A 21,076-nucleotide genomic window follows, 5' to 3' on the forward strand; every position below is an offset into this window, starting at 1 on the left:
CTCCCAGGAAGACCTGTTACCTGTTAGCCCCTCTTACTTCCTCCTCACCATCGGGGCCCATCCCAAAACTTGCTCCGATTCGAGCAAAACCAGAATGTCGTCATGAAATTTCCATGGCAACATCCCCAACCCAAGGGAATATAAAGCGGTCATTAAAGGCGGTAAGTTAGGGGCGTCTGTCGCCACATCGGTATTCGTACATACGGACGCCGAGGAGGTCGCAGCTGTTGAAAACCAACTCAACGTGATCGAGGAGAGTGCCGCACTTGTCGTCGCGGCGTCAAAATCGAGCGAGACACAGAGAGAAAGAGGGGGGGATGTCGAGATAGCAAATTATCCAGTGTCCAAATGAAAGGCAAAAACGTCAAACCCTCGGTATAACACACTTTGTTAGTGCAAAATCGGGGATGCCTGGGCGCATACGAAGTAGCCTTAAGCATCATTAAGATGCCTGACAGCTATAAGCGCAAAACTGTGACAAATACGCACAAATGAAACCTATTCACATATATCTGACCATTAAAAAAATCTTTAAGAGCCTGTTGGACACCAATGCTGACCACACTGAATGAGTGCAAAGGTGAATGAAACTCAGAGCACGCGAAACAAATTGGTATTGTTATCTTTGGTAACAACATTCAGAAAGTTCCGCCAGAAACAAAACCAAAAAAGGTATATTTCACACTTTTCCTTAGCATTGGGAAAGTGAACTTGAAAAATCTTCCAATCTACTCTATATACTTGCAGTTGCATGGTGCAACCTACCTCTTCGGTCAGATGAGGCTCTCCGAAAATTCACCAACTTAATTATAATATAACCAAGCTGTACTTGTATGTATACATGCATATATACGTATATATATGTATATATATATGTGTGTATATATATATATATATATATATATATATATATATATATATATATATAAATATATAAAAAACACAGATGTAGATTTTTAGAATATAGAGACACAAAGAAAGGACACTCACAATTTGTTATTTTACGTTTCGACAGCACGGCTGTCGTCTTCAGAATCACTGAAAGCCCGACAGCACGGCTGTCATCTGAAGACGACAGCCGTGCTGTCGAAACGTAAAATAACAAATTGTGAGTGTCCTTTCTTTGTGTCTCTATATTCTAAAAATCTACATCTGTGTTTTTTATATATTTGTGTGTCGCCGAAGAGCGTTCCATTTCGAAGATATTTTTTATATATATATATATATATATATATATATATATATATATATATATATATATATATTCTACAAGGTATTGTTGTAAGCCATGCCCGAGTTTACATCATATTATCGATCCATCCAAAAAAACTATGTACGCTTATTTTTCAAGTACCGCCACTGCTCCAGTGTGCCCTCTTATTTGACTGGATGACCTCACGTCCAAATTTCTTTAATGGCCACATGCCGTTGAATAATTCTATCTCCCTTGGAAAAAAAAAGTTCGCAAATTATTGGGAATCGCGAGCAACGCGAAATATTGGCGCGTTCGAACCACTTCGTTCTAAATTGCATGTTTGTTATCACATGACACCCTATAGTTAAGGGTGTGTAGAAAGGTTATATCAAAGGATTGAAAACACATCCAAAATGGCGAGTACGGACGGCCATTTTCAGGAAATCTCTTTCAAAAATGGAGGTGATATAAACAGCAACGTATGGAAAGCCTTGACAAGACCTAAAATGCAAAATGGATCTTCGCACGAAGGTCCCAATATTCGTCAAACACGCAATCAAATCCCGCGCGTGAGCAATCATCGCATTTATTCCTTTGGCCACTTTTGAGGGAGGAGAAGGGTTAAATTTCACCGAGTAGAACCGGTACAGAGGTTGCATTGCGACAACCGAACGACTTCATGACCAAACACACATTTGACCCTTAAAACTAGGTCAATGCCATTTCGCAGGAATCAGAAAAGTGTGATCGCATTGAAGATTCGGATCTCGGCACCGAAATATATTAAGTGCAATCGATTTCCCACAAAAAGGTATTACGGGTTTAAGGTTGGTTTCTGGTGACCACCGCGCTTCTTAATAAAAAAAAACACACGAGATCGCTCCTTCACATACAGTCTACTGCTTTTCATTTACCTCACAGGGCATAGACGGGACAAAAAGGTTTAAAGAGCGATGTTATCTATAGTTGATTAGGCCTCATTTTGAATAATACTCGAATACTGCTAGATTATGAGATCCTCATGAAGTTGGATTAATTAACGAATTGGATCGCATGTAGCATGGAGGATCTAAATTTATAAAACGTTGTTAGTACAGGAAATAATTTGAGGAACTAGGTTGGGTAACGCTCTAGGAGCGAAGGTTACATTACAGATCAAACCTCTTGCATACATTGAAAGGATGTCTCTTTAGCAATATTGCAGAAAACGTATTATTACCCTCATCGTTCTACGCTCCGAGAGATAATGCCAATAAAATTACAGAGAAAGAGAAGAATAGAACATAGATATGTAGAAGGCCATTTTTACCAGGACCGATTAGAAATCAGAATAACTCGGTAGGACGGTGTATGGCAGGAGGTGATTACACACCCCACTATTGAGACAAAATTCTTCATCATGAATAGATGGATTTCAAAACATCAACATTTCGTACTATGATCCGGGTCTCTGATGAACACTTACAATCAATGGATGTGTGCGTATATATATATATATAGTTTAGCACTATATATAGTACTGTATACTAGCAGAAGAAAATTTCCGTCTCACTCGAACCAATCTTTTCAAAGGACATTCATGGAGCAAATTATTACCGAAAACACTGCCAACTTTGTACAGTTCCCTCCCTTGACAATCCTTTGAGCCAAAACCCATTTGCCACACTCAATAACTGAAAGGCGAAATAAAAGACTAATAGATCGCTTGAGGACAATGGAAAGACGACGGTTGACAAACGCAGTCCTTTCATTTAAATGAGAAACCTCTGGATCCATACTACCACTGGGGATGGAAAAAAGTATAAAGACAACTACTAATAACTGCTTTAGAACATCGGTTAACGTCCCCGCGAAGGAAACCTTTCCGGAGAGAGACAGGGGGGGAGGTGAGGGGGTCAGCTTGGACGGCGAGATACGAGGATAAAAAAAAGTGAAGCCCTACTAGCGTCACATTGTCGAGTAAGGCTCGCCTCCGATGACGGCGGGAACTGGAAATGAATGTATACATGCGGGGAATGGGGGAAAAATCCCATGCCGAGATCCGTATCTGAAACCACAGTGACCAATGGGCGAACTGACAATTGTAGAGACAAAACATATTACATTAGCCCCGAGCTCATACAAAGAAAAGGGAATGGAACTTAAAAACTAGCTAGCCGAATGAAAGAGCTAAAGCGGACTAACGGATTTCCCTCACAACCATTTCGTGCAAGTTTATGATGGAACATATAGTTGCTAGTTGGATCGTGAGACACCTCGATAATCACGAGTTACTAATGAAAAATCAGCACGTTTTCCGAAAAGGTAGATCCTGCGAGACAAAACTAAGGCTTTTTGTTCATGATATTCTTATTTCAGAAGAGAGCGAAGTTCCAGTGGACGAGGTTTTTCTGGATTTTAAGAAAGCCTTCGACAAAGCACATCATAGTAAACTGCCCGCAAAGCTAGAAGCACATGGCATAGATAAAAATGATTTAAGACTTTTTGAATGGTCGGGTTCAAAGAGTAGTGATAGATGGAGTTAGCTCAAATGCAGCAGAAGTTACATCAGGTGTTCCCCAGGGAAGTGTCATCGGACCTCTTTTTTTCATACTTAACGTTAACGACAATGACTTCGTAGTCACTAATAAATACACGTTTATTGGCCGAAGATGCATATGCTGCGAGCGAAGTAATTCGGCAATCAATCCAATTTCATCAAGATCCCATATACTGGCAGCGTTTTTCAAATTGGTAAGGCGTTGTGCGTTAACACACGCTCACCGGAATAAAAAACGTAATTCTCCATGAAAAACAACATTTCGAAAGAAATACACGCCGGTCATAAAATCGATAATTTCCGAAATCTGATTAATAAATTACATTAGTTCTAGCCTTCTCATAATCAGTGAACGATAATTATCGCTATTCGATTGTAAATAATTCAACACCCAACCATTACGTATGTATACGTGCCTACGTTTACGTATCCCATTAAGTGTATAAATTTATATATATTTACAACTATGTACGCACTCGTACCTGTATCTATATCGCATTAAAGTCTGGTGCCTTGACACCCTCCGCCACACTCCTCCGAATGTATTTTTAGTGGAAGCCGACAAATTAGTTGGGAAACCAACTAATATAAAAGGGGCAAGACTGCATGCGAGCGGACATCAACTAACCACAGAACAGATTCCGCTTGGCAGAAAGTGAACACAAGAGCTGGACGACGGTGACCTAAATCCAAGTTTCGCAGCTGTGAATGACTAATTTTCATCCATAAGCCGCACGCTATTGGCCTATTAAAGCGTAAAATATTCATCTCCTCCCTTCCTTCCTCCACCCCGAAAGACATACGTTAAACCTATGCAACACGGCTTAGAAAGAGTCGTAGAACACAAAGTACTCTTAAAATAAAGAGATTCCGTTTAATCGGCAAAACAAAGTTACAAGCGGAAACAAAAAAAACTCAACTCCGGTTGCCAAGAATCCGCAATGTCCTCAATAATGTCACAAATAGGTCATTGCCTTGAATTCTAAGTCGCCACATATATATTCGCACGTGCGGTAGACGGACTGAGCGATAAACAAGTCCCATCGCCCAGTATTCCCAACACAACCTACGCCATGTTTGCGCTAATTTGCTCACACAGACGAGCGACAATTCAGCTTACTTATTAAGTAATTACACTCCAATTGAATGGCATGCAGAATAAATATAAAATCTCTCAAATAAATCATTGTCGCGGTCAATTAGCCGTTGAAATGAAACGCGGATAACAATGCAACCAAACATGCCACAATTCCCTCGTAGTCGTAATTGTAACGACAATGTTACCTAATTGCTCCTTGGAACGCTTCCATCATTAAAGGATATACTCTACCTTTTTTGAAATAAGGCTTAAAATGCTACGCGAGAGAATTTCCAACACCATTCCATTTATAAAACACCCTCCAAATATGTTTCCACATTTTTCGCACATAGTCACGTGTACACGTACTTCTACATATTTTACGTTCGATGAAATCGAATGAGATCGGGAAAACTCATCGATAAGAATCGACCTAAAATAAAATCACCAAGGTCGGCCGACTGGACGGGAAAACGTTCGAAAATTTCACATCAAGTGGCGATCGATCCCCGAAGGGAACCAAAACCAGGGCAACCTGCTAGCAGTTAGTCCACGTGTACCACCCTTTATTGAGCTCAAATCAGTGAAGATCCAAGTCGACTTGAAACACCGCCGAATAAAACTTCCCCAAACAAACATCTCTCTCCTACAAATCCAATTCACCCAGAGCAACCAATCATACTTTCCTTAACATCGAAATAACTGCGCGGGATCTTGACGAGGGGGCGGGAACAATACCGCTCACAGACTTGTGTAAACAACTCTATGTACAAGGCAGCGTGGTCAACTCTTAAAGATCCATGGTGTGAAAGTGTTCAAACGCAGACACTCGTTAGAGCGGGAGAGGTTTCCTACATCGCAGAAGACGTGCGCGGTCCCCGCGAGAGGGGACGCGCCGGGGGGGGAAGACGCCGAGACGTGGGGCCGGCGGGACGTCTTGGCAGGGAGGGGGCAGAGAGGAGAAAAGAGTGGGACGGCGCTGAACGAATCCAGGACTGGAAGAGGACGAGGCTTTTATGTGCCGACTCCGAAATGAGATTATTTTAGTCAAGGAGACGGGAGAGCAAAGGGGGGGGGGTTGTGGTGAGGAAGGAAGGAACGGCCTAACTGGGTCAGCAGTGGAAAAAGGGGACGGAAGGAGAAGATAGAGAAAGAGAGAGAGAGAAATAAACTCTCCACGTCAGATAATCCATTTCGTGTGTTCCCCACTTCGCAACGTTTTCCTATTCCGCAGAAACCCCCGGGGCGGACGGGGAAAAAGGAGTCTCTCTTCCCCGCCCTCCCCCACACCCCGCCAACCGATCACGAAATCCGCGCATATTTAACCACCGCAATTGCTCGTAGTAAACGGGGTGCGGTGAATGAAGGGCATAAAACAGCTGGCACCCGATGCCGGTGGTGGGTCTCTGGGAACGGGAAAGGGTGGGACAAGAGGTGAGGCAGGGTATATTATTCCGAAACGCTTAGTTTAAACGGCCCAACAACCGTGCCTTCGTCATATTTTTATTCATACCGAGAGATTAGATAAGGAATTAGGCCAAAGTGTGAGAGAGAGAGAGAGACCGGGGAGGTCACGACTTCTACAAGATTTAAAAAAATAAATAACCTCCACTTGGCATACACCTTAACCGAAAAAGCCAACCGGCAATCGATTGGTAAAGACCTAAAAAATCGACACATTTCCCAAGTCAAAAGGGCATTTGAGCTGAAGGTCGACCTCGGAACAATATCTAAATATCCCCATATCCTCCAAATTCGTCACGATGCTGCCCCTGGACATGTCTCTGTGTGCGTAATTTAAGTGCATTGCCATGTTATTTACGTCTGCCTCATTAGGTATAAAATTCTGCAGGAAAACCACCATTTCGCCATTTAAATCAGAAGAGAGTTCGCGGTGACCATAGCATCACAACAACATTAGGTTCACACGTGACGTGACTCAAAACATAATGTTGAAAGTCCCCTAAAAGCCACCTGTTCGGCTTGTGGCAGGCGGTGGTATATCACCAGAGTAATTATAATTGGATTTATCGCAAATTGTGCATCTCTTCATCCCAAAACAAGGCATACCTATGCAAAGCTTCCAGTTCGTCCGTAACGAGCCTTGGCGAAACGGTAATTCCTTTGAAAAGTGTTCAATTCATATCGAAACAGACTCGCTCATTGCTTCAAGTCACCTTAATCGATTTGAACGCACGAGTGCGCTACGCCAAAACGGAACTCGGCTAAAAGAAACTTCGAGAATGATTTCTCGAACTTGGTTTCATCGAGTAGAAACACCAATAAAATAGCAATTGTCACCACACAACAAGTACTAAAACACCAACGTTTGTTTTCGTGCTATGCCACAAAGCCGTTAATTGAACAAATATTTCAAGCAAATAAGTTGAAAGACATGTTACGTATCACTGGAACCGAATGTCGGCGAGATGGCCACCACCCTTGAAAAATCCGCTAACACGAATTTGTCTTACACATATTTACATCGACAAAAATGTAATTGCAATAAGATACTGCCAAAGCAATGAAACCGTTACGGAATAATGAAAAAAGCGAGAGTAACCGACACTCAGTTGTTTATCACAACGTGTCTTGTTCACTCCGTCACGCAATAAACACATTGATTTTCAACGCAAAGTGCACCGATCGCGAGGTAGTCCTCATAAAAAAACACGCGACAAATGACAAATTACGCGATTCCCAGCAAATTCAAATTTCCGAGATCCATCACGCAGCTGAGGCGTTCCATTTCATAAACCGTGAAAGGCAAAGGGGCCCCAAACGCTCTAACCGTCCACTAAATAAAATCAATTTGTCTTCCGAAGTGGCAATCCAAAAACTCCGTGCAGCCATCCAACATTAGTACGCAAGCAAGCGAAATATCAAGCGCCCGTCAGTACTGGGAGAGGCGTGCAATGCTCGACTTTTATCTCTCCCTCGGTCACGGTGCGAGGAGAAATAGGTATTTCGGCGTGACTTCAAGAGAGTTCTAAAAGGGGAGGAAGGGGTGGGGTGGGGGAGGCTGATAAGTGTTTTTCATCGGTAGCGAGACAAGAGCGATAGGGCAATACGGACACCAAGTCTCCGATACGACTCCGACACTACGAAATATAAAGAATGCGAGCCACAAAGGTTCTCTTTGATCAAGATATAGGGCAATGCGGGACACGACCTTGCGTACTATCCATTATGAGGCCAGCACATACTTCGGCTCTCTTGGGCGTCAAAGGGTATCTGTGCTTCCAGCAAATATTCATTAATATTAGCAGTAGGCTAGACAGGTTTTTCGATCATCCCAAGAAATATTCACACTCATAAACTTATTGCATAACACCCCGCCTGACATGACAGTTACGCCCTAATTCGCAACAAATCACTAGCATAAATCCAAGTACTCGACCACCTCCAGTATTTCCGTCATAAGAATTCCCAATCTTTAAAATTCCTACCCTGCCTACTCAATCTCTTATGAGTTCATTTCTTCAGTCATCCTCACTTTTCTCCCCTTTCCCCCTAAAAAGCTTAAAACACTTCATCGTTCGTATTCCGTTCTTTTTCATTCTCTTTCCGTTCATTTTTCTCTGTCTCATTTCACTCCACACTTATACCTCGAATCCCTCCACATTCTGGACTCAACATCTTGCCTCGAGGACCAAGTTTCGGAGCTTTACAAAAAAAATACGCCCTGAATTTAAGAGCCCACTTCAGTTCAGCACGCAACCTGTCACCCAGGGTCCTCGTCGTCGACTCTCTCCACGCAAAATCTTCCGTTTTATTCGCAAATTTGCCCTTCAACATCCTCGCTCACTCGCCAATTTTCATATGAAATACTACCCAAGACTAGATCGCACACTTAACGCAAAACAAGCAGGAGGTATTCAAACAAGTGTATACCATACTTTCACGGGTTACATGGTGGAAGATTTTGCGAGGTTGCCTTAGAGAAACTCAACGTTGCGAGACGAGTTGGGAGAAAATGTAATAAGAAATCAAAAGAAGAATTTATACATAAGACATTTGTCATGCCACGTTTAAAATTGCACACTCATTACTTCGGCTCGATCCGAAAAAAGATAATGAAAGAAATTAATAACAATAAAACAACCTCCCTACAGATCACTTCAAATAACGCCGAAAAAATGATAGAAATACACTCCACCTGTGATAGCTTTAAAAATACCTCTCATAATTTGAAATCAAAACGACACCAAGGTCACCCCGAGAACGATTCCTCGAAAAACCTCAGTATCATCAATAATTCCTATTGCTGAACACATCACAGTCATCCACAATTGCATACTCTAACGCCTCATGTACTATTAATATCTTTTGCCATGTACTACACTCGAGGTAACTCTAAAGACGTTAACGTAGGCTCAGCCATCCCAACAAAATGAATGAACGCAAACGCCACGCAAGTGATGATTGCCACAATGAAACAGCCTTAATTATGGAAGCAACAACAACACACACGGCAAATGGTAAGTCCATAGGAACGTTGTGAATCTGTAACACGGGGCAAAGGAATTAGCAAGGGGGATAAACGAAAAACTGTGATTTCTTTAGTTCGGGATTTACCTGAACCCATTAATGTCGCAGGAGCAAGAAAATATTAAAGACGGAGTGCAAGACAAAAGATGGAACGTGATATCTGATTGCGCAGGACAATAAAGAGCGATTTGAGCGAATGAATGTGGCCTTAATGAAGCTGATATGCGCGGGGCGAACGACTGTTGACATTGTTAAAGAACATGGTGTCAGGAACATTGGCGGCAACTAAACCCGAGACCCTCGTGAGTATTACCTTAGCAAGGAAGGAAGCAAAGAACGCCTGTGTGCTGTAAAAAAGCCTTATTTTTCAATGCACGCGTACGTAAAGATTTCCCCTCCTCGCTCAATCACTAAGAGAATTTATGTTTTAAGAGCACACGGTGCGCCACTCGTAATAATGTCGCCTCCCCCACAAACTTCCCTGTACATCCGACGCGAATATGGCAACACCGCACTAAGTAGACACACTCACACGGCCAGCGCACACCAATTCATCGCCCTTGGTGCTAGCTGCTGCCCCCCCCCCCCGCTCATCATCAATCAAAACTCGTCTTTCACTCGGACGCCCCGCCTCGTCTCACCCATCCCCCCCCATACCCGCCCCATAATCTCCCAAAAACACTCCCTCGGCCACTCGCTACTTATGCGCAACCTCCTACAGGTGGGCACGCACCATGGCAGACACCACGGCTACACAAAGCTCGGCTTTCTCGTGGGGGGGAGGGGGGTGGTGGGGGGGGCAGAGAGAGACTGAGATTACAAGCACACCCCGACGAAAAAATATAAGACCAGCCTCTTCCGAGTTCCATCCCCAAACCTTTCGCCCCCCCCCCCCTGATTCCTGTGAGCTAACGGGGTGGTGTGGAAACATTCTCCTATTCTCTAGAACTATTTCGGTGGGTTTCCAAAACCTTAAGGAAGAAAAGGCTCGCATCGAAAACGACCCGGCGTCGAGAACATTTCTCCCCCCCCCTCCACTACGGCACGCTGGAACTTAGGGTGCGCGGGCCGAAACAATCTTAACGCCTGCTGTCTTCTCCCCAACTCCACCCCACCCCGGCCTAACCGGCCGGCAAAGGTGGGGGAAGTGGGGAGGGACCCGTTTCGTAACCCTGAAAGCCGAGCGGTCAAACCGAGAGACAAGCGAGCGAATCTAGTCCACCACTCACGCGGCTCATTAATGATACTCTAAGTGAAGGTTGGTACGTCAGAAAATAGGGGAAAGTGCGGCTAATCGGGACGCGTTACGTGCGAGCATGCCGCTCTTTAACAAAAGAAACAACCATCGAGGTAAGAAGAGTGTGGGCAGGTATGAGGAATCTCGCATTTCCGTTTCGTATTTGATCCTGTACACGCAATATATATATCACACACCCTGCAAGCCACCGCCAGGGTGTGTGGCAGGGGAGGTGAAAACACACAATGATAATTTTACCCGAACATGATCCTGCCGCGGTCGAACAATGTTATTATGATCCCCTGAACCCTAGGTCTGTCTCCACAAGGGCAGTCTCATCCTATCTAATAAACATACGATTGGATAATGCCACAGTGGATTTTTATCTCTCTCTCCATAAACTCTCGAAAACAAAACTTCGGCGTGATGCGCCATATTGAAATGAATCCACGTCCCCATCATGAATGATCACTCTTCGGGCTTCACTGCCCTTCTGAACGGCCCGAGGAAAGACTGATTTCGTCTATTTTGGCTAGGCAGGAGGGAAGGGTGCCATGTCGCCTTGCTGTCAAAGTTTAATTTATCCCGTTTAGAAACACGCAGAAGGCACTCGAAAAAATTCTCAATTACGCACTAGAGTTAAAAAGGCTACCACTTATCATATGTTGCCATCGATGCATCACAATAAAGCGCTTCCACAGGTTAAAACCTCTTTGACAAATGCGCGAACAAATGCAAATATCACCATCAGTATTAAAGACTGTACAAGATAATGATGCGCCACGGCTATCCTTGCGGAAATTATATACGTGTACACGAACGATGTCACAAAAATTCTATTTTAACCCAGGAGAGCGAATATCAACGTCTACACTTTTTTTCGCAAAAAGATTCGCTCAACTCCAGGGTAAGAACCAGGTTCAAATGATGCCGAACGGATTCCGAATTAAAATAATGCAGACTTCCTGTGATTACTCCCGCCCGGTACACTAAAACCGATAGGATACCGCTAGCGAACGCAGTCAGCCAGTTTCGGAGGCTCCCCGCCGGCTGTCAGAGTTGGAAATGCTACCGAAACAAATCTCTCTCTCGAGAGAGAATAATGATCCTCCATTCTAGACGAAAGAATGACGCAATGCTATATATTTTCCGCACCGAAAACTTCCAAATCCATTCCCTCTCCCCCCCCCCCTCAATATCCCAATACGAATGTAGTTCGCAAGGGCGAATAAGTCTGACGGAAATCATACCTATATTTTCAATGGAGAACAGGAGGCAAAAAAAGCACGGCACAAACGAAAATATATGTACATTCATCATCATGTTCCTACCCGTGGCTAGCATCCTGGGCGACGGGTGACGGCGTCTGGATCGCTGATGTCATTAGTGGACCATCGGCCCACGAAGCGAAGAACTCCCCTTCCACCTCTCTCCCGAGTAAAACCACTCCGGGAACAAAAAAATAAGATCCACACAAAAGAGCGGAGAGGAACGGTCGCAGGAATCCAGTGGAAGAAGATAAAACCGCAGCGCTGCACTGAGGCGGGTCTTCGAACCAACACCACAACCGGAAGAAAAATTTTATCACTTCCGCTCAGAAATCGGACACAGCAGGTATTAAATAATATTATTATTTGAATAAATTTACTAATTCTTGAATGCTTTCAACACTTCGCACTGATCACACAAACACACTATGGTGAGGAATATCCGACGAAACAGGAGAAGTAAGTTTGCTGTAGCCAGCACACATTATCCACTCTCTTTTTTCCCTCACTGCTTCTTCTGAGGTTGGAACAGTATTAAGCAAGCGGTCAAGAGGTGGAGAAGAGAGTGGGAAAAGACCACACACGACACGAAACGCTCGCGGGACAGAAAATAACGGAGGGAGATAAGCGTATAGAGAGAGAGAGGGAGAGAGACTTTTCAAGGACTCCTCGAGAATATTTGGGCACGATTCGAGTATCCAGGAACTGGTGAGGACTGGGCGGGAGGAGTAAGATGATAATCCACGAACGCCAGGCGAACACCAACGGAATCGCACACTCTCCCCCCTGGTAACAACAGCACACAATCCAGCACCTATGGCGCAAATGACCTCAGCTGTCGGTCGCCTCCCCTCAAAACTACTACTACTCCAGCAGAACGGGCTGGAGTCCGCTAGTTTGCTCCCTTCGCGGAACACAAGGGTCCTCCAGTCACGGCTTTGGTAACACTTTTCCTTTGGGACCGTGATTAAAGACAACAAACAAAATTACTAAGGCAATGACACCGCTGAGTAATAAAATCCACGAGCGGAATTGGAAGCACGTGTGGGAAGGAATATAACCTAGAACACTGAAAACGGGTGTATTGCTTGTTGAAAGACTTCTTCTCCCTTTATATGGTCTTGCACGCCACGCAGCGCTCTGTTCAACTATCCCGAACCAGCCACCACCGACCGACCGACCGCCTTCGACTCGCTTCTCCCTTCAGCCGGCTTCCTCGAAAACCAGCGAGACCGTCCCACTGGGCGAGACCCTAAGAGGACCACGACCCACGAGCATCTTGAAAACCTCCACTTTTCAACCACGAAAATTCGTCTCGGGGAAGAACGCCGAGTTCTTCGTAGCTCAATCGTTGTCCTGGGGAGGGTTAAGGGGGGGGGGAGAGAACCAGGGGGTAGGAAAGGGCAGAAGGAACGGGTAAGTAAGAGTATTATATGCCTTTTCGCACGCGGCTGTACAGTGAGCGGGGAAACACGTTGGGAAAATACCCTGAACTGCGAGACGGCGACAGAAAACACAACACCACGCCAAGCCGTCCGACGAAGCGAGTTATCCCCAGACGCCTTAGGCCACCGAGGTGCGTCGGTGCGCCCCTCCTCTAAGGCCCGGCGGCCGCGGACCTTCTTCCTCCATTACGAATCCACCACCACCACGGACTGGGAGCACAGCGCCGTTAGGAAAATAAAAACTGACGACGTCCGAGCGCAGGACACAAGGAATTTCAACGTACTGCCCGGACGTATTTCGGCTACCATACGGCCAGCCCGAAGCTTCGACAGATACTGCGGGATTGGAGGGCAAGCCAGTCGCGCGGGACGAGAGGGGAGGAAGAGAGGGGAAGGGAGGGGAAATGGAGGCTCTAGAAGGGGGAGGGGCGGTTTGACGGGAGGGGTGGTAGGGAGAGAGGGGGCGGGGAATATGGAGGGGAAATTTTTTTTTCCTTTTCTTCTATCCAAAGGGGGGGGGCTCTTGAGGGAAGGGGGACAAGTAGCGGGAGAAGAGAGGAGGAGGATGGGGGTTCGCAAGCGGAGGAGGGGAGGGGAGATAGGGGCGGAACTGGTCGGAATAGGGGAGGGGTAAGTTGAGTTAGTGGGACAAGGATGGACGAAACGAAACTGAAAAGACGGCCGTACGGAGGAGAGGAGAACACATAATGGCTGCGGGGAGGTGACGAAACGCTCGGCGAAGGGAAAAAAATGGGTTTTTCACTCAAAAATCTCTTCGGGGGATACAAACCTCCCGTGATATTTTCTTCGCCATTCCTTCCCGTAAGCTCGCGAAAGGGACATTGAGTGGTACTGCTAAAAGAAGTATTTCCGAGATTGAGATGTAGCTGGTGGGAGGGTGTAGTAGGGGATGATCCCTGAGCGTGATTAGAAATTGGCCTTGGATTATACACGGTTTGAGTTCGGGCGGACGTTTCGCAATCCGCTCAGAGGTGAGGAGGACAGGAGTCCGCGCGGGGACAGGAGACTCCGCATAAAACTTTTGGTGAGTCGGACCCACGGATTGAGACGGAAGCGGAATGCACTTCTTCGACTGAAACAAGGGGTGAAAAGGGGAAACTTCAACGGCGAACGTGAAACTTCATTCCAAACGACGAAGAACCTCGCGAATTTATCCACCTGGTGGAATTTTCGCGAGAAAAAAAAAATTCAACGCACAACTCTTCCAAGAATGGAGATCCTTCCCGCATCCAAACCCAGCCCTTCAAATAAGCGGGACATATTCGCACACGCGGTGTTCTGGTGCCAAATAAAAAATATGTCCTCCGCTTCCTCCCAATTTGAAACCAAGCTGCGACCATGCGAGAAATGCTAAATGAACCAACTGGTCCAGATAGTTCACTTTTTTGGGAGGTGTTTCATCATTTTAGTGTACCTTGCATGCAACAGCTGTGGTGCGCGGCAGGGGATGATTCAACACCAGTCATTAAACGTAAAAAAAAACTTGAGGTTTTCTCAATTGTTACCTGCAATAAATACTTAGCATTTTTCAAATTATGAAGGTAACGAAAAGTACAAGCACTTATGCATCTTTGCTTGAAACGTTTCCCTACGAATGTGATACGAATTGCTGAGTTACAAGAATGACAAATAACTGCGGTTTGGTATAAAATGGCAACATAATCTTACTACGGTGCTTGAAATGAAAAAAAAATACTTTTCCCTGGTGCGGTCGCTTTAAGTTATTCTGATCCTTTATCTTTCACGAGAATGTCTTAAATCAGACGTCTTTTACGTCTCGGTTCCACACTTAATGTTTTAGGTGGGCAGAGAAACAAGGATATTAAAAGAATTATTCAGCAAGAAACAAAGCGTATACAAAGAGGTGGGAGTCCATGACAAATGAGTAGAAGTAGAGATTTAAAGATGGAAACCAGTGAAAACTTTGATATGAAGAGTAAGTAGTACTCTACGGTCAGGAAACTTGATCGTAGAGTCAAGAGGATAAGTGCGCACTTGAGGTTTTCTAAGGTGTGGAAGGAGGAAGAAAATAAAATGGACGGACACAAACGAGGAAGTTCTCGGCAATATATGGGAAGTGGGAAATAATGCCGAGTGAAACCCAAAGAAGGCCATACAAAACGATGCAGGGTATATTGAGCAGCAGTGGCCTGTCGAGCACACTGCTATATGGGGGAGAACATTGGTTGAAATAAGCAGAGATAGGAATATAGGAAAGGAATAGGATAGGAAAGCACTTTGGACGGAGTGTAAAAGGGCGAAAAGATTACGTGGAGTTGTAGAGTGGCTTACAATAATGTAAGTTTTGTCAGTATTTATCTAGTGTCGTCCAAATTGGGGCTTACAAATGGATAGCAGAGCAATGAAACAATTTCAGAGTGTAACAATCATTCACCATGACCGGGATTCGAACCCGGATCCTTCGATGTCCGACCGAGTGCTTTAGCCAGTTAAGCTACCGAAGTATCCTCACACACTCCGAAATTTTAATCCTCCGGTAGCTGAACAGGCTAAGCACTCGACGGCACATCGAGAGATCCGGGCTCGAATCCCGGCCAAGGCCAACGATTATCAAACTCTGAAATTGTTGCATTGTGATGTACATTCAGCGGATGACTCCGTTAAAAGTTGAAACTGCGGCATCTCCCGCAGTGCTTTAAGCAGTGGATCCAAAAAAACCTACCTTGACCGGTACAATATTCTTATTAAAATAAATAAAAGAGGTCCACTCCCGAAGGTCGATCCAAGAAATATAACCACATCCAATTATCAAGAGGAATAAAAAACCGACGTTGTTCGAAAACGGTGACGTGTAATAGGCGCCAAGCACCAACCACTACGCCGATCCACTCCATAACATTCAGGCAGAGACGTGCGGGGAAAACAAGGTTGAGCATATAAGGAGGAAGGCGGTGAGCAGAAGAAAGCGAAATCCTTCGCATCTCGTCATGAGCGGAGGGGGAAAGGGATAGAGAAATTTTCGCGCGTGCTTGTATGCGAAATCGAAACAAAAAAAGGCATTAGGAAGAAGACGACTTTTTTTTTAAGCGTGCCCATAAGTAAAAACAAAAATGAATGACTTAGGGTGTGCGTCCTCCCCCACCTCCCCATAAACCCATCACAACAAGATGAACGAATTCCGTAGTTTTCAGGCGTAATTCGTGATTCAGGTGTAATTTGGTGTAATGGTACATTTTAATGGACAAAATTTTTTATATGTTCCACCAGCTGATGAGTCATATTTCCGACTAAGTGATGAATGAGATGAAGTCCATTGAAAAATGGTATTATTTCGTCAATAATGACAAGATGAGGCAATGACGCGAAAAATCAGCCAACATCTACAAGGTACAAGGAAGCCGCCGCAAGGGCGTGTGGCGGGGGTAGTTGGACACCCGTCATTCATGCACAACTTTTCATAAATGTGTTTGAATATATATTAGCTCATACATAAAAACATCCGCACACACAAAACACAACACACACAAACATATATAAAACCATGAACACAGTAATCAACCCTAAGGTCGGTTTGGTAGGTGATGGTAGAGCTCACCCAGTACTAAACCCAATGGCGTGTAAAATTCACACATCAGGGTGGGGGGGGGGCAGTTCCTTTCCCTGTGCCGGTTATGGTTTCCCAGGAAGACCTGGTACCCGAAAAATCACATAGCTTGGGTGGAGCTGCAGGTGCCCTGAGTGCCTTGCCCGGGATTCGAACCCGGAGCCCTCCGATCAGCAGTCCAACGCTCTACCCACTGGACTACCGCGACCCATAATGCATAAATACATGTATGCGTTCGGTTGCTTATCGGTTAAAGTAGATATTCTGAATGGCTACAGGCTACACAACGGCACAACGATAATTCCCTTGCCTCTCTGAAGTCTAAATAATTAAATTTGTTATTACTATGATTATGTATCCTTCGCGGAAAGATAAACGAGTCTCTCACCATGATTTCTCACAAAACACACCAATTTACGCCCACTCGCATCAACTTTTGAACATTTCCAGCGGATTTTCTCGTAAATTTAAATTCTTTAATTAACGTTTTTCCCCACCTGAATTTGAAAATGCCCTCCCCGAGTCACATAATGTGGGCTACCTGAAACGAATCGCTTTTACCGAGTTCTCTCTTACCTTACCATTATGTTCATCACGATACGCAACACACATACATATGACAATATCCACTCCTCAACCATTTTTTTGTTCTTAAAAAAAATAAAAATAAATACCCGATTTCGTGATTTCAGGAAAAAAAATCGTCCAATCCTCCCGAGTTTTGCTAGCACCGCGTGTGCTTTGTAGGATTTTTAACTCACGCCTCTGCCGCTAGGAGCCTCCATATCCTTCCCTTCCTCTCCCCCACCCCCCACAATCTTCCCATCCAAAACCCACAAGACCCGCACACCCCACATACATTTCGCTCCCCCACCCACCCCCCACCCCCATCTTCTCTCTCTCCCCCAAACGCCCAACCCTCTCCCTCTAACAGCGACCGTAGGGGAGGGGTCGAGGGAGTGGAGAGAGGGATAAGGTGGGGAGGGGGCGTTCGCTAAAAGCCCGCCCACACTTCCACCATCTAGCGGCGACCCAATTCTCAAAGCACTGACCTCATTTCGCGCCCAGCACACGCAGTGACGCACGGAAGGAGGGGGGGGGGGGAAAGGGAGGAAGGAGGGGACGGCCGAAGGGGGTAAAGGTGGCGAATGCGATGAGGGTTGTTGGTTGTTGTTGCCGAGGGAGAGAGAGAAAGAAAGGGAAATGGAGGGGATGTAGCGGCGGCAGTGATGGGCTCGGCGATAGGGGTGCTGATGATGTATAGGGAGAGGGGGGAGGACGGGAGGGAGGGGAAAGGGAAGGGTGGGAGGAACGTACGTTGCGACACCATCACGAGCGGACACGTAACACTATCGAAAAACGGGGGAAAGATGCGAAAGCACAATGAGAGAGACACACACCCGGGGGCGGGGCCGCCCGGAACACCCCACACCTCCCCTACAGACAACCAACCTCCCCATGACGTAAACCTACATGATAGCCCCCGCTTTGGCACGTGGCAGGGGTACAGGATCACCACGCCAGGCGAGAAACATCAAAATAGTTGCTGTCAATTTTAAGTCACCAAAATAAAAATGTTTTCGAAGCAGTTCTCATCAGACGGGCTGAAGGAAAATGAACCGATAAAGGTAGGAGGAATGTGTGATGTTACTCCGCCTCAGCCCACACATGGAATACGCGGCTGGCTTTTGGGCAGGATGGGAGAAAATATTAATTAAAGAATCGGAATCGGTTCTGAGAAAGTCCCCTCAGATTATTTAAAAGAAGAGAGTAAGCGTCAGGGGTATATTAAAGTAATTACGAGTTTGGGAGACCCTTGGTTCCCAAAGAGAACAGGGAAGACTCTTGCTTTGAGAAAGGCACAAGACTCAAAGAGTTTATTTGCGACACAGAGGAAATTATTACGACCCCAAATCATATCGGTACATTCGACCACCGTGATGAAATAAGATAGAGCATATATAAGTATAAGAAATATAAGTTGAGCATTTTGCAAAGCAAGTTGAGCAAGGGATGAAATTAGAGAGGGAAGGAGTGTGTGTAAGTATAAGAAATAAGAGGCTAAAAAATAAACACGTCATCCACAGATTCAAGTACTCAATCTTCCCTCGCACAGGACGCAATTGTATAAAAACATCGAACCCAAACACCCGAATATTTCCCAAAGTATAACCCTTACCTGCTCTCCTATAGAATCAAAGGCCTCATAACCTAATTCCTCCAAAAATAACGCCAAACACGCTTGGACTCTTCTCCTAGCAATGTTTAAAAAATCTAGCGGACATTCTCTGACTCCATTCCAATTCCAGCATTAACTTTTCTCACATAATCCCAAATATCTGCCCAATATCGTACACCAAATGTGACCGAACTAAGGCGGAGCAACACCTACCTCCTCCAATTTACCTTTTCATTACATTTTCCCTAAACGCGTCTAATGAAACCTAGCTCCTTCATTAGATTGATCCGCATAATCCTTCTGAATTCCTCAAATTCTAAAATAGGCATATTCCCCACCGATGTGACCGCAAATTGTGCAAGAGAATTACGGATTCGCGGGACGAAAAATAAATTAAGTTCTCGTGATACGTAGAAGATATGGGTCGTTACGTTACCATCCAAAACTTAAATTTAATGAGAAAAATACCTTGAAATGAAAATCGGTCCGTTTGACAGTCAATTTTGATGTAATTCTCATTGCGGGGGGAGGGACTGAGGCCGAGGATCTTTCCTCCTCTGTCAGTGATTTATCGCATCTTAAAGTTTCAGTCATGCATGCAATCTTCGAGCATCTTGTGTCTTCAGACGCAGGCAACCAAATATTAACGTGACACACTCCATGTGTTCACATCGATTCTTCTCGATACGACCTTTATTTTCTCTCCTTATCCTTTTAAATTCTGAGATCAGATCTGGCTCAGGGTCCCAAATGCAGTACGCACAATCCTATCGAGACCCACAAACCAGCGCGAAATAAGGCCGCTCCTTAAACTTTTCCTTTCGAAAATTTCGTATAGAACTGGGAGTCGTTGAGTGTTATTGATTTATTTTCGAATTTTGAGTCCAAACTAGACAAAATGAGACGACCTAAAAAGATCTCAGGGCCTCTAAATATTTGAATGTAAATGTTCTCTACCAAAAGGAATAAAATTTAGGACAGATGTTATATTCCGTGTAAATTCGTCACAAATAATACTAACAGTTAAGTCTCAGTTTTTTCCCTTAATAATCAATTCTATATTCCATAAACAAAAATGGAACAATGATTCCATACAATAAGAATGGTTCTGACTCTTTCAAATAAGCGCGAAATCTGAAAGCACAACTGAAAATCGTTTAAACCGAATTTATGTGATACCTACGGTCATAGATGGCCTCCAATTAAAAAAACACATGTTCCCCAAATGATGCTGGATTGCTTATTGATTTTACGTGGAAATCAAGTCTCAGTGTGTGGAATTAGACCAGAAATCTTGCAGTCTCCATTATATTACGTTTTGAGTCAAAAGGTATTCGAACGAAAGTGTCAAAATATTAGCGCGATTAACGTGCATATTTTTCCCGTGTAAACGAAAGATCTTTAGGCATTTCGACGGTATCAAAGACTCCTTTTTGTCAAAGTTAAAAATATATCCGCTGGCCAGGGTGGTTGTGATGAACCTTGAAATCTATATGGCTGCGTAGATTTTCGCGGCGGTGGCTTGAAGAATTCTGCATGTCCGGTTTTCACCGCGTTGTTGTTTGAAGCCGACAACAGTTTCGCCGAAGTTTCATCCGGCGTCTTCAGGTCGAAGATGATCTTCGACCTGAAGACGCCGGATGAAACTTCGGCGAAACTGTTGTCGGCTTCAAACAACAACGCGGTGAAAACCGGACATGCAGAATTCTTCAACCTTGAAATCTATTTCAAATCGACGTCAGAAACCACTAAGAATGCAGAAAACCAAACCCCCCTTCCCTGAATGAATCGTCCGAACCATATACTTCCTATATTTTGAAATGACGCTAAAATACTGGTTCTTCTCCTCCCTCTTAACTCGCTTACCCAACAACATATTCTCCACTCTATCACGCAGTCCTCAACGTTCCATTTCGGTAGAACATTTGTCACATTTCGTCGAAATCTACAAGCATTGAAAAATCGATCAGGCCAGCTTAACGTGGGCGGCATTAGTATGCGGCCTTCACTCGGCATGACAAAGTGGCCGAACAGCTACGCCCAGCCTGGCAGCTGCCT

General features: G+C 44.8%; 1 protein-coding gene across 1 annotated transcript in view; it reads right to left on the reverse strand.

The window, feature by feature from the left end:
• tai (basic helix-loop-helix family member taiman) overlaps nucleotides 1–12,664 on the reverse strand; it is a 316,899-nt gene extending 304,235 nt beyond the window's left edge. The window contains exon 1 of the mRNA XM_071598061.1: nucleotides 11,872–12,664. Coding sequence (XP_071454162.1) covers nucleotides 11,872–11,924 — 53 coding nt within the window. The 5' untranslated portion in view covers nucleotides 11,925–12,664. The remainder of the gene's footprint in view (nucleotides 1–11,871) is intronic.
• Between the last annotated feature and the right edge of the window lie 8,412 nt (nucleotides 12,665–21,076).

The sequence above is a fragment of the Hetaerina americana genome, unplaced genomic scaffold, assembly GCF_022747635.1.
Source record: "Hetaerina americana unplaced genomic scaffold, ioHetAmer1.1.p SCAF_9, whole genome shotgun sequence".
Lineage (NCBI taxonomy): Eukaryota > Metazoa > Arthropoda > Insecta > Odonata > Calopterygidae > Hetaerina > Hetaerina americana.